The 15265-nt window shown below is 37.0% G+C and overlaps 4 protein-coding genes across 5 annotated transcripts; 1 reads left to right on the top strand and 3 right to left on the bottom strand.

The window, feature by feature from the left end:
• Positions 1-163: 163 nt before the first annotated feature.
• On the bottom strand, positions 164-4044 carry LOC123217248 (RRP15-like protein). The gene is given in 10 exon segments (XM_044638147.1): positions 164-639; positions 729-836; positions 1028-1101; positions 1545-1605; positions 1733-1752; positions 1857-1938; positions 2065-2075; positions 2078-2165; positions 2252-2701; positions 3909-4044. Coding segments are annotated over 9 exon segments (948 nt in total). The 5' UTR covers positions 2690-2701; positions 3909-4044; the 3' UTR covers positions 164-573.
• A 1795-nt stretch (positions 4045-5839) lies between these two features.
• On the top strand, positions 5840-7874 carry LOC123217246 (probable E3 ubiquitin-protein ligase XERICO). Of its 2 annotated transcripts, XM_044638143.1 has the most exons (3): positions 5840-6245; positions 6877-6963; positions 7114-7874. In XM_044638143.1, the coding sequence occupies exon 3, from the start codon at positions 7202-7204 to the stop codon at positions 7670-7672; it is 471 nt and encodes a 156-aa protein (XP_044494078.1). In that variant the 5' UTR covers positions 5840-6245; positions 6877-6963; positions 7114-7201; the 3' UTR covers positions 7673-7874. The 2 variants fall into 2 exon arrangements, with proteins under 2 accessions (XP_044494078.1, XP_044494077.1); XM_044638142.1 differs by lacking the exon at positions 6877-6963 and having other exon boundaries at positions 5863-6245.
• Positions 7875-8617: 743 nt separating this feature from the next.
• Positions 8618-11093, bottom strand: LOC123217244. The gene has a single exon (XM_044638139.1). The coding sequence runs from the start codon at positions 10587-10589 to the stop codon at positions 8898-8900; it is 1692 nt and encodes a 563-aa protein (XP_044494074.1). The 5' UTR covers positions 10590-11093; the 3' UTR covers positions 8618-8897.
• A 595-nt stretch (positions 11094-11688) lies between these two features.
• On the bottom strand, positions 11689-14219 carry LOC123217245 (U-box domain-containing protein 4-like). Its single transcript, XM_044638140.1, has 2 exons — positions 13744-14219; positions 11689-12775 (listed from the first exon to the last, which is right to left on the bottom strand). The coding sequence occupies exons 1-2, from the start codon at positions 14052-14054 to the stop codon at positions 11959-11961; spliced, it is 1128 nt and encodes a 375-aa protein (XP_044494075.1). The 5' UTR covers positions 14055-14219; the 3' UTR covers positions 11689-11958.
• Between the last annotated feature and the right edge of the window lie 1046 nt (positions 14220-15265).

Here is a 15265-nt window from a genome sequence, read left to right as displayed (position 1 = left end):
AACATGATTTTGACAGTGAATGGAGGAATGGTTTTTGAAAATGCATCTGGTTTTGTGGGTTTCAAAATGGATCTAAACGTACTCTCCTAAACACAAGGGGAAACAAAGCATATTAGAGCACTATATACACATTTACACATTTCACTCATCTAGCAGATCATAGTAGAGCAAGAAACAAAACATGGAAAATGTGTTTTCAGTCAAACCTTCGGTGGGAACATAAAACTCACTCGTTAAGAAACGGTTTACACAGACGCTAATCTCTGGCATGAATTCATGCCTCCACGCTACCCCACTCCGGGAAAAGCCACTTCGTTTGAACCTATTCAACCAATAAAGCTAAACCAATGGACACATGTTTAAAAGCTCATTGCTCATGGAGGTCCTGCAGTGGCCATTGCCAAGTATGTTTTTTCACTTCAGGAATAAATTGATCCTTACATTTCCAATTAAATGTCATAGGGGCAAAACTTGATTCTACACATTCAAGACAAAACTTCATCTTGTATATATATATTAATTATCATGATCTCCATTCAGCCTTACAATAGGGATGTCCATATTATCATCCAATCAATCATCATCAGAACTATCATCCTCTTCTGACGTTCTTCCCACATCATCTGCTACAGATGTATCCTGCAAGGACATAGCAAGACATTATTATACAAGGAACTTGATTATACGGTATCCATGTCTGTAAAATTAGCAAGCACAAAAATTCTTACAGGCATCTTATCCCAATCCTTCAACTTCGAACTGGTTAGCATGTAATTATCACGTAATGGAGCCCAAGCAGGCCCTTCTCCATCTGCATTGCTTGATGAGACATGACCCTGCATATTGTAAGACAAAGAAACTACTAAGGTTGTGAAACAAAGTCAAAATTTCCATTTGTCAACCATATCCATGCTTGAATATGCTCTTTATCCCTTATCAAAGTTCAAAAACCAAGTATAATGGATTTTCTTTTCTTGTATCAAGGGTTCTAACTTGTTATTTGATCAGTCACAAAGAACTTGCAAACCTTAGAGGCACCATTAGCAGCTGATGTCTTGCCCAACTCTGAAAGGAACGCCTCTTTTCTTCGCTTATTTATCACTGGCAGGATTAAGGCAGCACATATTTAGAATTTGATGAAGATAAAAAAACAATATCAAGAACTGCAATTCACAATACTTTGCAAAAATATACAGTCAATCATGGGAATAACTACATTAGCTGGCATTCAATTGATATTGAGAAGTCAAGCATAACTGTTAGCAACAGTAAACATGGTTTCTGCAAGACTAGAAGTGAAAGTAGTACATCAGCAGGTATCATTATCTAGTTCAGTATGAGCCTGGTTCATACTAATCACAATCACCAACCTTTTCTATTGAGATGGACAAACCACCGTAATATGTGAACCATATATATTACTAGTATGTATGTAAATTGATTCTAATACTGGTAATTCGTAATCCATTCTGAAACCTAACCAGGAAAAATGGCATGGCAAAAGAAAAGTGGTACAAATTGTAGAGCAATGTCAGTCAGCATACCTTTTGCATCTTTAGATCTTGAAGGGTTCAACCCTTTTTGAGCATTCTGTGCTTTGTTTACCTGCATAATATACCAAATAACAGAGTTCAAGACTCAATACAATGTGATAGGACCAAATCTAACCCAAAAGGAAATGACAATTAACAATAAAAAAGAAAATATGTGAATCTTCGCCAAAGAAACTTACAGCATTGAATAACTTGACAACTGAAACTCCAGCAATACACATGGTAAAAGTGAAGTTAGTAAAAGTAATGAGAAGAGGAGGTGCATTTGTCATGAACACTAAACCAAAAAACATCATTTTGTACCTCCTTTTGTAGCAACACCAATGAGAAATTTTTCATGCGAATCCAAGTAATTAGCAGGCTTCACATGCCCCTTCTCTCCTGCCTATCATGTTAGAAAAGCTAATATATAATATCAATCCACTAACAGTAACAAGGGAAATTCATGGCACACATACTGCCATTTCAAAAAATAAAAAATAAAAAAGAGTATTTTTGAAACCAAGTATACCAAGTGTTTTTCTTTCTAGTCTCTCCCTTGACCTTTCGCTCAACTTCCTCTTCAGCGAGCTTCTCAGCAACAAGCTTCTTGTGTGCTGATAACACTGGACCCTTCAAGGCAAACAAAATTCAAACAAGACCCATGTATAAAGCTTTAAAAAGATGAAATTCACAACTCAATCAAGCAAGTAGCTTACAAGTGCATCATCAGCTATACTATTTTTTATGATGCTCTTAAATGCCATCTTGAATGCTCTAGAACCTTCCGTAAAACTTGCTATTCCAGGCTGAATTTCACCATTTTCTTCATCATCAGAGAATTCTTCATTTTCAGAGTTTATATCCAGTCCATCTTCAGAAGAATCCCCACCTTCTGCCTCATTATTGTGAGCGGAAAGTGGCATATCACCTCTAATCTCAGAGGGGGCTAGCTCCTCTTCATCATCATCTGAATTGTACTCTCTTGCCCTCTTGCGAAACAGTTTTCTCATCTTCTGATTTATTTTAACCTTCTCTCCACTGCCTGGCATCACCTTTAATTTCTTCTTTGCCTTACTTCCCTTTTTGCCCAATTTCCTCTTTCTTGGACCTTTTTCTGCTACTGGCACATGTACTTCCTCAGCCATGGTCGTCATCTATTTCTTAACCTAGCATAATCCAACCCAAGTAATCAAATTGCATCAACCACAGTAGAGTAATAATGAAACTATCAGTCAGAATACTGCTACAATAACATACCTTTTCAAGTAAACAATCAATTGTTCTTCTTAATTATATTATACCGTAGTTAAAACAGATTTTAAAATACAATCGTGATTCTAAGGTCCAGCCAACTCATGACAATAATCTCAAAACTGAGATAAATTCCACTGAAACAGCCGCAAGTAAAATTTCCAACCAAACCAATCAACAAAATCCAAAAAGACAATCAAATTCTTTTCAATGAAAATTCTATAAAATAATTACACACGCATAAAAGAAAAAAAAAAAACCCGTATGATAATAGTAGTTATTAATCTAGATTTTACAAATAACTAGCTACAAAGTTTAGAAACACATTGAAAGATTCAGCACAGCTACGAAACAATTCAACCCTTAAACCAGAAGTAAAAAATACCAGTAACAATAAAAACTACGTAGCTCACGCAACAGAAGATTTTCCTTAACAAAACCACATGTCAGAACGTGAACATAACTTAGCTAACCAACAGGGAAAAAACAAAGACAGGGAAACGAAATTGAAAGAAACTAAGAAGACGTACCGACGGTAAGAAAGACAGAAGAAAGAAGAAGAGAGAAGGGCTGGAGAATAGAAGAAGAAAAAGAAGTGATGGCAATAAGTTTAGGGCTCGGTCCTGAGGCTACAGCATAAAAATTAAATTCTTAAACAAAAACTTGGGCCAAAATATAGTCCGGCCCAGAAAATTAGTGCATCTTGATAGAAACGACATCGTATGGTTCAAGAAGGTATAAGTCAGTCAATTTCTATAAATCCTTATACATATGTATAATTTAAGCAATTGATGGATGTATTTTGTGACATTGTTTTACACGTAGATATTATTAGGGATGCAGACAGAGGAATATTTCTCATTGAAAATTATTGTTATTGTCACATTCAGATTCAGTGCATGTGTTACTTCATAAAAATCACACAGAAGGATGCATGGCAGCAGATGGGTTGGCACGTGAACTTCATCACCCATTTCTGTTTTTTCATGGCATTCAAAGCATTGCCCTTTGGCCGTTCATGTTTTCTACTTCTTCCTTATAAAATTACAGACAATGAATAGCCTACTTCTCCATAATTCGATTTTGTTTGATTGACTTTTATCATTCTTCTTAACATTTTACCTTTCAACTCTGGGTTCAATTTCCTTCTGACTAGACCAACTACTCTGTCTGCATTTTAAATGTTTGGTCAAAGAATTCATGCATCTTTAACATTAAGTATTATAACACGTGTACTCATTTTTCATATGAGTGGAAAATAAAAATTGAAAAAAGTTGGGATATGTCCTAGAGGCTTCTGATGAAGTGGGACTCATTACTTTGCTTTTATAATACTCTATATTGACAAACCAAAAATTAGTTATATCTAGTAAGTTCTGTTTTCCCTAGCTATCAGTCCACATTCAGAATACCATCTCTTCCAAATTATGGAAAATTAATAAGACAGATGGGATTTCAAAGAATCTAAAAAAAAAAAAAAATCTTCCTTAAGTTTGGATATTCATCATCACAAGCTGATAGAATAGTCATTGTCAGATTGAATATAGAAGCAACATCTCTATCAAATTCAAAACCTAATCATGTATATTCCTTACATTTTTTCACTTTTTTTACTCTTTATAAGTAATATATATATGGTACAAGTTAAAATTTTGGTATAGTTTTATTGAATCATGAGCTCATATTCTTCGATATAGAAATTTTTAACTAATATCATTCAAATTATTTCTAAAATTCTAAACTAATGCCACTCAAACTATCTCCAAGCGTCAGGAAGCATAAGCTAGTTGATGAGAAAAGATAATTTAAAATAGTGTTTGCTAGCTCTAGGTGGCTTTAGGTTTGTTAGGCAACTAAGAGACTAGTTTAGTTACCTCATTTAACACTACTTGTTATGGAAGCAAGCTAGCAATGTTGATGTAAAGCAGTTATCAGAAAACTCTCTTAGTCCACAGAAATATGTAACTTGTTTCAATTAAACTTCTTTAAATAGATACATGTATATATGCACTTAACTGCTTTCTATATATGAGAATATCAGCCTCCGTGGCTTCTCTCTCTCTCTCTCTCTACTGAGTTTCATTCAGATTCAAAGAATCAGACTTGTAATTGAGCACATGCAGACAAACTCCTTGATGTGTCGACTAACCAAACAAATCTTTGTGGGTTGCTGTTTCCAACCAAATGGACAACTTTTTTTTAACTCATTCGCGTAAGATATATATGTAAATATTCTTTATCTCGAGTCTTTGATTCTTTAGAGAAGAAAGAATCTAATGATAGATGTTAGGGTTCCTTTCATTTCATCCAATAATTGATGGGACATGACAGGCTTTAATCTTGGTTACATGGGCTCATTACACTGTCACATTTGAGGGACACTTGCCACCTGTATGAGAATGCAGCCGATTAGGGGTGCCCTCTGGGTCTAAAACCCATTAGAAAAGTGACACGTACTGAACAAAAAAACAATCCAAGGGGTGAATATCTGTTCACTTAAAACAAGCATGCCACTTTAACTCATACAAGTGCGTAAGGGTTCACACTTGGGTGGTTTCAAGAGGGACACGTTGGTAATGTGACAGAGGTATGGAGAAAGATGACACGCGTAGGTAGGCGACAGCTAATCAGAGAATAAATGCCACTTGTCAGTGAACAAGTAAGACATGACATATATGAATGCGATCATTCAATTGATGAAGTGATTTCACTATGCCTAAATAAGGCCAAATCTCCTTGTCATTTTTGCTTCATATCTTACCTTTAATTTCGGTGAGAGCAACTTTCTCATTTAATGTTGTTGTGAAGAAGACAAGCTTACTGTATACACGAATCCAAAGTTACTAAAAGCGGTAGAACGGAAGAAATCCTAAGGAGAAGAGTTTGAGTTAAAACTGTATTAATTTATAATTAGTATAGTTGCGCCTTACAGAAACTCTTGAAGTCTGCGTCAGGATTGAAACTTGAAACCACTTTTGTGATATAAAATATATAACCTCCAAGGTTGAAACTTTAGTTTCTTCCTTGCTTATAATTACTGGGTTATAATAATTCTTTCTAACTTGGTATATAAACAATTAAAAATGATTGAAAATTAAGTTGAAGAAAAGGAGAAGGAAACAAAAAGCCTAAAAAGAGGTAAAACAGAGCAAGAAACAAAGAATGGTGGCGATATAAAGTAACCATGGTTAGTGAAGAACAGAGTCCGGAAAACACGTAAAACTAACCATGGTCGAGTTAAGTAACTTGAAGATAGTAGTAAGAGTTTGCGGTGGGACCATTTGTGTTGGTTGTATATAAAGAGGACGAGGAGAGCCACTTGCTGTGAGCAGCTGAAACAATTTTACATTTATGTGATTGTGATTGTATACTTACAAGCTGCACAATCACTCTTCCTTTGATCTTATGAATCTCTTGTTAAGTTCTTCTTCTTGATATATCAACCCAACCTAACTTTGTGTAAGTCTCTTTAGTTATTTCCTTTGTGATTTTTCATTTTTGGGTTTTTTTTTTTTTTTGAGTTATATGAAAAAATGTTAGATCTTTTGTCACACTCGAGTTTTAAAGTTATGAGCTTTTTATTGTTTCAATCTCTTTTGCTGTGCGGATATCTTTTGTATTTTGACCATATTTACCATTTTCGTTGTTTTCCCAACTGTGATATCAATTTCAGTGTCTTGGTCAGCTAGATCTTGATCCTGTTTTGTTTTTTGGTTTATAAGATGTTTATTTTGACATTGGACTTTGCAAGAATTCCACCTTTGGCGTTCTTAATCCTTGAAATTTGTGATTCATGGGCTATGGATCCTTTAGAGTCATTTCAAGATAATTTGGCTAACTTGGTTAACTGTATTCATATTTTCCATTTTAAATCATTGTCACAAATGGGTTATAATATTTCCATCGTTTTAAGCCTATTTTATAGATTTTCCCCTGATCCTTGAAACAACTTATCCGGAAATTTGGCTGTTGATGAATAGTCATGTTATTCATAACATCACCGATATTTACTTATTATTTTAATGTTAATAATGTTTGTGGTTGTAACAAGATATCATTTTCCGTTGATTCTGTTGTGTTTTTGCTGCAGCTTTGATGTGCTTACCTCTCTCAGGCTTATTTCTGGGATTTTGTTGTTGCAATTAGTCTTGTTCAGGACTTTCACTCCTCTTGTAATGTAGTTTGAAAAATTTTGTGATGATGTTTGTCGAATATTTGTTTCTCTTTGAGAAAATTTCAGTATCCACAATCATTTTCAGAATTTAGTAATTCTCATTTGCTTGCAGTCTTTGAATGAGATTCTAATAACCTTTATATTACTTTTCAGATATAAAGACAACATTTGGCCGGCAAATCCAATATCTCAAGTTCAATTTAGCTTTACAAAACTGAAGATTTAAATTTTGATTCAGAAAATGGGCCTCTCAAGTCTTCCAGCTCCATCAGAAGGAATGCTGTGTGTGATTTTAGTGAACACTGCTCTATCAATCTCTATCGTCAAAGGCATAGTCCGATCTATCCTCCAAGTTGTCGGTATCCATCTTTCCGAATCATCGCCTTCATCCACATCCTTCGATTTACCTCAACCCACCAGCGAATCATACGACGGACGTGTAAGTCCTCCAGTTAACTACGTTGAAGAGTTTCGGAGCCAGAACCCTGCAATCAAGTTTGACACATTGTGCCTCTGTAAACACCCTGAACACGAATGTTCTGTATGTTTGACACAGTTTGAGCCGGAATCGGAGATCAACAGGCTGTCTTGCGGTCATCTGTTTCATAAAGTGTGTTTGGAGAAGTGGCTGGACTATTGGAATGTAACATGCCCTCTCTGCAGGACACCATTGATTCCTGAGCTTGAAGAGGATGCCTCTTGCTTCTGGTAAAGTGTTTTGAGTAGTCAGTCGTGTCGAGTCTGAGGAAACTTCATGTACAGCGTGTAGTGTACAGGTAACGGCTGGGGTGTAGTGTGATGCATGTTTTATGTGCGAATTGAAGCTTGAGACTTTGATGGGTCAATGAGAAACCAAATTTTAGTGTATATATTGTGAGGTTTCTGATGTTTTATGGCATATATCTTTGCTTTGATCTCGAGCTTTTAAAGTGGTTTCTTTTTACAGAATGTATTGTGATTGATAAAATTGACTGCTAACTACAGCCAAGTCCTGGCGGATTCAAAAGCTGAGGCCTGGGATTGTATAAACATCTTTAGCTTTTACATAAATAAAATATCCTTAAAATTAGTTTGCCTCCATCTACTAAAATTTAAAATCATGGGTAAGATCCAAACTTGTATATCCCACCTCTTGTAACAACTTCCCATCTCCGCAAGTTTACTACTTTTGTAGAAGTTTCCTTCTTTTATTCTGTTTTGTGTTTGAAAGTTCGAATTTAGATTAGCTGTTAATCAAAATTATAATCACTCCCCTCCGAATTAACAGCTAAAGCTAATCAAGGGTAGTTCTTCGTTGGAAAATTTGAGGTGGGTGAGCCATTTGATGACTCGAGCTTGCGTTGGAGCCTGAGATTGAGTGGAACGTTTGGATGGAAGACTGAACTGTATTATGGACATACAAAATTATTAAGAGATTAATCGAGGGTACGGACAGGATCCGTCAGGGTCATGTCAAATGTCGTGATGGGGGCCCGGGGCCATCCCCATCGCCTGAATGAGTATCCACAATGGTGGACTCCGAATGAACTAAAAACTACAAATGACTCATCTTTTCCAACCCTCGGGGAAGATTCTCATTGGTTCTGGACTGGTGTTATCGGAATAAAAGATTGAAGCTCAAGACTTTTCAACAGCGTAAATGAAAAGCAACGGCTACTGAACATAAATGCACAACATTGAAAGTCTTATTTAAACAAGAAGAAACAACAGTACAGTTTTAGAGAATATAACATAAACCAAAAAACAACTTGAAAGGATGCCGTGTAATGAAACATTGATTGTCCATATTCTACAAGAACTCAAGATACTGTTTTACTCAAGATCAAACTATCAAATAAGATTGCAGTTTCTGGAAAGTGAAATGGGCAATAACTAGAATACATGTGGGTATAACCCAATGTAGAAACACAAAAGATTTGAAACTCGATGGGCAAGGGTTAACTGGATGCAGCACTGCAGGTATTAATACCATCCTTGCAGTCATTGGTGAGATCATTGAAAGTTTCAATCTGTTTTTTCCCTCTCAAGAATACCTCTGTATCGACAGACACCCTCATGTACCCATCAAATTCAACAGCAACTCCTTTGGTAAGCTTTGTTGTCTCATGATACCACTCGCTGTTCTCATCCCAAAGATACTTGTACTCATCAAGAAAATGGGTGGTATACTTGTCTTTCAATGGGTCGAAAAAGGATGTATCAGGTTCATTGGTTGCTATATAAACATTCCTTCCATCTTCAATCTTGTCTGCTAGGGTTGAGATAAGTGCACCAGGTGAAGTATCTTTTGCAAGGTTAGGCCAGAGCTCCTTGTTCCTAGCCTTCTCCCCTCTCTCTATGTGAACTGAATCATAATCCCAATTCAACCTTGATGCAATTGCAGACACTATATCCATCAACCTTCTTGACTTCCAAAGCAGATGCCATGGCCGCTGAACAACAGATTCTGTCTCTCCTTCACACACCCTGTACCAGTAATTATCTGGTTCAACAGATCCAAATTTTCTCATAATCAAAGTATCCTTAACCTCAGAAAGCTTCATCGGTGTGATCCGAACGTCCTCCACTAGGTGAAGACTTAAGCCATCTTTCTTGTGCCACTGATTCCAATCTGACCAAAACTGATCCTTGTCCAACACAGCTGCTGCCTCCTTCAAATGCTCGAAGTCAAAGTAGAACCTGAAATCTTTACCTTCCTCATCTTGATTCGATGAAGTATACATAGAATTCAGACAAATAGTCAAATCCATAACCAATGTTCGGTTCAAGTACTGTGCTTCACCCAAAGCACACAAGAAACTCCACAAGTAATGATTCATGCTCTTGCACCTATCTCCACCATCCGTATATACCAAGTACTTCCCACGACTAAACGACTTCTCTGACTCAACCACAGGGAGTGTATCATTAACAGCTTCCCCAACAACCAACAAGCCAGGAGGTTCCTTTGTTTCTGTCTTCTCAAACCCATGTCTCTTCTTCTTCTTCCTAGCATTCACACCTGAATGATAATCGCCAATACTCACCACACTAAGAGTACAATTCTCCCTAGCAATTACAAACCGCCTATAATCTTTATAGAATGCAGCAGTCTTCCCTTCCTTGGGCCGGAAGCGCCATGCCATATCACAACTATTATCCCCATCCCCACGTACAGCCTTCCCAAACCGGTAAAAATGTATATCCTTAAAATGATCAATAGCTTTTCTCATCAATAAATGAAACACTTCTGGGTCAGTACAATCAACAGGACTATCTGCATTAGCCTCGCAATTAGTCCCCGTCTCAGCCTGCAAACCTTTCTCTGAAATCTCATTCTCAACATCAGTTATCTTAATAAATGTGGAAACCACAGTTTGGTTGGGCTTCATGAAATCCTCACCGGTTTTAACAACGGTGACATCAGATTTAAAAGTGGCATTTGAAGTTGATGTCAAGAATGTGGTGATCTTCGTTGAGGGGTGAAAAAGTGGGTCCTCAGGTTCATAAGTAGCAGCAATAATAGTGAAGATCAAAACTCCTAACACAAACGCAGTGAAACAAAGGTTGCCTATCATTGCAAGAGCATTCTGACCTAAATTCTCAGGCCGGAAACTTCCGGCTCTTGATAGAGGAGACCGACCCAACATTGTTCCCAAACCCTTAACTAAATCTAGCTACCACAACTGCGACAAAATTTACCCAGATACCAGAATTGTAAAGCTAACAGCTTTTAGATCTGGGACTAACAGATCTCGATATTAACAAGACAAACAAAGCAAAGCAAAGCAAAGAAAGATCTGAAGCTTCAAGCTGATTGAAGACTTAAAAACAGACAACAATAGTAGTTTAAGGTTTCAATTTCCCTTACCTTAACAAGAAGCATAAACTCATCTCTCTGTTTTTTCTGTTTTCTCTGCCTCAAAGTGCGTTGACTGAGGGGCTTCACACTCACACTGACGAAACTTGTGAGCTGTTACTCAACTGATTGAAGTCAAATAGACGAAGCATAAGGGCATTTGTTATGGTGGGATGGCACTGCTTTGCATCAACTGATACACCGACAGTGGCAAAATTGTAAATTGACGCTTTCTCAACATTATAAGTTCTATTTAATGCTTACAAGTTACAATAAAATATGGTCAAATTTATTATTTTCACATAAAATATTTAGAATAAAAAAATATAGGGTTTCAAAGATAAGGGTGGTTTGTAAAAAGATGGGCGCCTGTAATGAATGATTCAGGGAAATGCTTTATATTTAATCACTTCAAAATTCAGATAGTTTTTCAATTAGATGGACCACTCCCTCTGATTTCCAACACACACACAAGATGTGGAAGTCTGTTGAGCATCATGGAAGTTTCCTTCTGCTTCAACAACAAATACCAACTCCGTGCTGCCCCAAGGGGGCAGCTTAACTAAGAAAAAACTCTGGAATTCTGACACCCTCCTTAGGGGGTTTAGGTTCGAGATCTAATACATCAAAGCAAAATAAGACTTTTGAATTATCCGGTTTAATAATTGTGAAACCAATCATTATGCTTAGAGCCTTATCTATCTAGTATAAGCAGTTAACCCTAATATGGGCAAACCAGCTTGGGGAAGGTTCCTCATCATGGGAAGCTGAAGGTGAGCAGGAGCAAGCTATTCCTGGGTGTTCATAAAATTTCTAAATTTTGCCTGTGAAAGTATATTGTCAATGTCACCACAACCTTGTAACGTGCTGCCTTTCGTACAAAATTAAAGTGTGGGTATAACTTGAAGAGATTTTATATATATACATGATCAATGTTAATACTTATCATATACAACACCCGGATGAGGTTACAGTATCACCTCAAAATGGATGACATTCTCCTGAAATATAAATCAACATTTTACTCTTTTCATTCTCACTCACTTGGGTGGTGATCTAGAAAGGGTGCAAGAGATTTAACAGATCCCAGAAGAATATATATTGAATTGAAACTCCACCCTTTTATCTTTTATAATACCTTCTTGAGGCTGTAGGATATATCATGTGGATGTAATCTTGGAAGATGCAGCCCTTTGCTGGATTCGTGTCATACTGAGTTCCATACTTCTTTGGACCATGTCTTGTAGTAACCTCTTAGCAGTTTCAGCAGCTTTATCTGCTCCATCGATCCGTTTAGCAATGTCATAAAAAATTTTCTCCAAAACAGAAGAACTTAGTCTCTTTTCCTTCGGAGTATCTCTGAGCAAGTCTAAGAGTATCCGAGCTCTTTCTTTGGCTTCATAGGTACCCTCTACAGTCAGTCGTAGAAGCCCTGGGATTGCACCTTCTTTAAGAATAAGTTGTCGATACATATCCCGGCAACTCTGGCATAGAGAAAGCAGAGCTCCAACTGCATGTTCTGTGCTTACAAGAGATCCATCTTCAACTGTCTCTACTAGAGTTAAAATCCCACCATCTGAATTTTTTATTGCCATTCGCCCTTCTTCAGACTTTGAGAGGATTTCCAGTAATGCTGTAGCTTTCTCAGCAAACTTAGAATATTTCTTACATTCTTTAAGGAGTTTAAGAAGGGGGGGAACAGCTGTAGCATTTAGGATTGGATTGGAAGTCTCTTTGCAGGTTGAGAGATAGTGTAGAGCTGTGACTGCATCCACTTGTCCCTGAACACTTCCAGAATGGAGAATCTCTACTAGAAGAGGTGCAGCTCCTGAAGCTGCAATGGCTGGCTTGTTGGGTGCGGCAGCAGAGAGAGTTAATATTGCTGCTGCAGCCAATTCCCGTAAACTACTGTTTTGGAACTTGAGAAGCTCCACAAGCGGGGGAATGGCACCAGCCGTCACTATCTCGACCTTGTTACTGATAAATACGAACAGAGTGAATGAGATACAAAAGGTGCACCTAATAAAATCGACTAAAGAGAAAAAAGAGAAAGGATTATTGCATTACATAGGCAACTTCAAACCATAATTGGAAACAAAGGAATTGAAAGGAATACAATAAGGGAAAATTTTCACACATAATAAAAGCAGATCTATAGATTGCTTAATGCTCATGGCATAATCAACTCAAAAACAATCCCTGGTTACAATGGAAAAACTAAAAAGATTTTTTTTTTTTTTGAAAAATCAAAAAGCTTGTCCTTTAAGTCCAGGGACAACATAGAACCAAAAAAATGAGGTCAGCAGGAACTAAACCAGATATTGCAAGCAACATTCTGTTCTAAAATGCAATACTAAACCTAACTTAGACATTTCTATCCAAAGAAAATGAAACCTCACTTCCCCAGAATCAATGCTTTCATCTTTGGCAATCTCCATACGGAACCCAAAATATTCGATCTCCACAAATAATCCATTAAAAGTCTTCCATCAATGAAAACCCTAAGCCCCCAACAATGGGAAAAAAAATCTTGCGATTACATCCACTTGAATCAAAGAAATAATGCCTTTTCAAACTGAGTTGCTTTCGTTTTCCATTTATTTTCCCTTTTAGTTCTTTTCACCCAGACCTCAATGGCCAAAAACATAATCCATATCTTCACTTTTCTTAGACCTTCTTCTCTTGTATCATTCGTAAGATTGTATATTAATCATTTTTTCTCAGTATCTCTTCAGAAAACGTAATCTACGAACCAAACAAATTTTTCAGCATAAAAAACTAACCGTAACCCTCCATTTTATAGCTTAAAAATTTAAGAACCCATATAATTAAAATTCCACCGACTTATCTATCAAAGACAAAACTGAAATAAGAAAAAGCCATCTTGAAACATAAACAGATAATGTAATAATATGTATATGGTAAAGAAAGAACGAGAAACAAACCGTTCATTTCTAACAGCAAGATTGAGGAGAGCAAGGAGAGAGGCTTCACAGGCGTCGAGATTAGAAGAGACAAGCATCAAGACCAATGGTTGTAAAACTCCAGCAGCAGCAAACTTTGATCTTGTTTTAACAGAAGATTTCTTGACTACTTTTCTAATATCTCTAGCAGCTTCTATTTGAGTCTGAAGATCACCATTTATAAGCTTCTCAGCCAAGTCGTGTATGAGAATTTCCTTTTTTTGGTTCCAAGCTTCTTCTTGGTCCGTGGTGGATGGTGTTGAAGCGGCTGTGTTCTCTTCATCCTGTCCCATCTTCTTCTCACTTTTTTCTCTGTGCCTCAACTGAAGGGTTTCCTTCGCTTTTTATCTTATGATGATGGGTCCTGTCTGAATGCCCAAACAAACACTAACAAACAAAATTGACCAAAAATCCAGAAAGTTTTTGAGACCACAATTATTATTATATTTTACAATAGAGTTTTACCCATTTTTAACTGCCCAGTGCCCACCTCTCCAAAAACTTCATCTGCTACTGTCTGTTTTGCGACATCCACCGATCATCAAAACTAGGAGAATGCTTTTAATGGTTTTGTATTATTATAATAAAATTACGATGACATTGGATCTTTTGTCCAGTTGGATTTTGTACTTCGTATGTTTTCAACGATAACAGGTCTATTGAGAGATAACATCAAGATATTCAAGAATGTGAAAAGCATATCATGTCAACAGCCTGTGAATCAACAAACTTGAAATGGCTTCAACATTACCAAAAATTGGGACTTACGTCCAAAATTTAAAAAAAAAAAAAATGTTGTTATTAATGTCTGAGATTAGTCTTGTAAAGATCCTCAAAGAAGTTGGATAGCATATCATTCTTCAGGCCTTTCATTGATAGCATCAAGTGATGGTTCCCACGTTGGAAAAGTACCTCTGGGCCTTCTCTTTCGTTGACGAGACTGAGAATTCAAGCTCTTTTCATCTTTTTGCTTCACTACTTCAATCCCAATGAATCTCACATGCTTTTTAATGGAAGTTTTCTTTCTAAATGAACTACTTGCTTCACTTGATTTACTAACTCCACTTTGTTGGCAAAATGACTTGCAGGAGAAGTCATTCTTCTTGCAGGAAACTACATCAACTAACACATCAATAGAAGACAACTTTGAAATCGAGGAGACCATAGAGGCATCTACATTTCTATCAGGCCTTTTAATCCGTCGCCAGAGTTTCTTGACCGTACGACGAGGGACAAGGTAGAACTTCTCACCTGGGACGAGAATCTCATCTGGCCTCACGATTGAATCCCATGGCTTCCTGAAAACTTCAGGTCTAGCTAGAATGCAAGAAGGGTACTTCTCCATGATTCTAAAAGCAGGTGTTGCCACGTAATAACTTTCAACAACGCCACCTACATGGACTATTTTCAAGACAAGGGAGCTACTCTTCGGTGGAGATGAAGCTGAAGCTAAAGCTGGTTTTGAGTTAGAGGGCACATTGCGTCTGAACAGCTTATTGAGCAT

This window comes from Mangifera indica, chromosome 5 (genome assembly GCF_011075055.1).
Source record: "Mangifera indica cultivar Alphonso chromosome 5, CATAS_Mindica_2.1, whole genome shotgun sequence".
In the NCBI taxonomy this organism is placed as follows: Eukaryota; Viridiplantae; Streptophyta; class Magnoliopsida; order Sapindales; family Anacardiaceae; genus Mangifera; species Mangifera indica.
The sequence above is the reverse complement of the archived record's forward strand: the minus strand, read 5'-3'. Positions and strand labels throughout refer to the sequence as shown.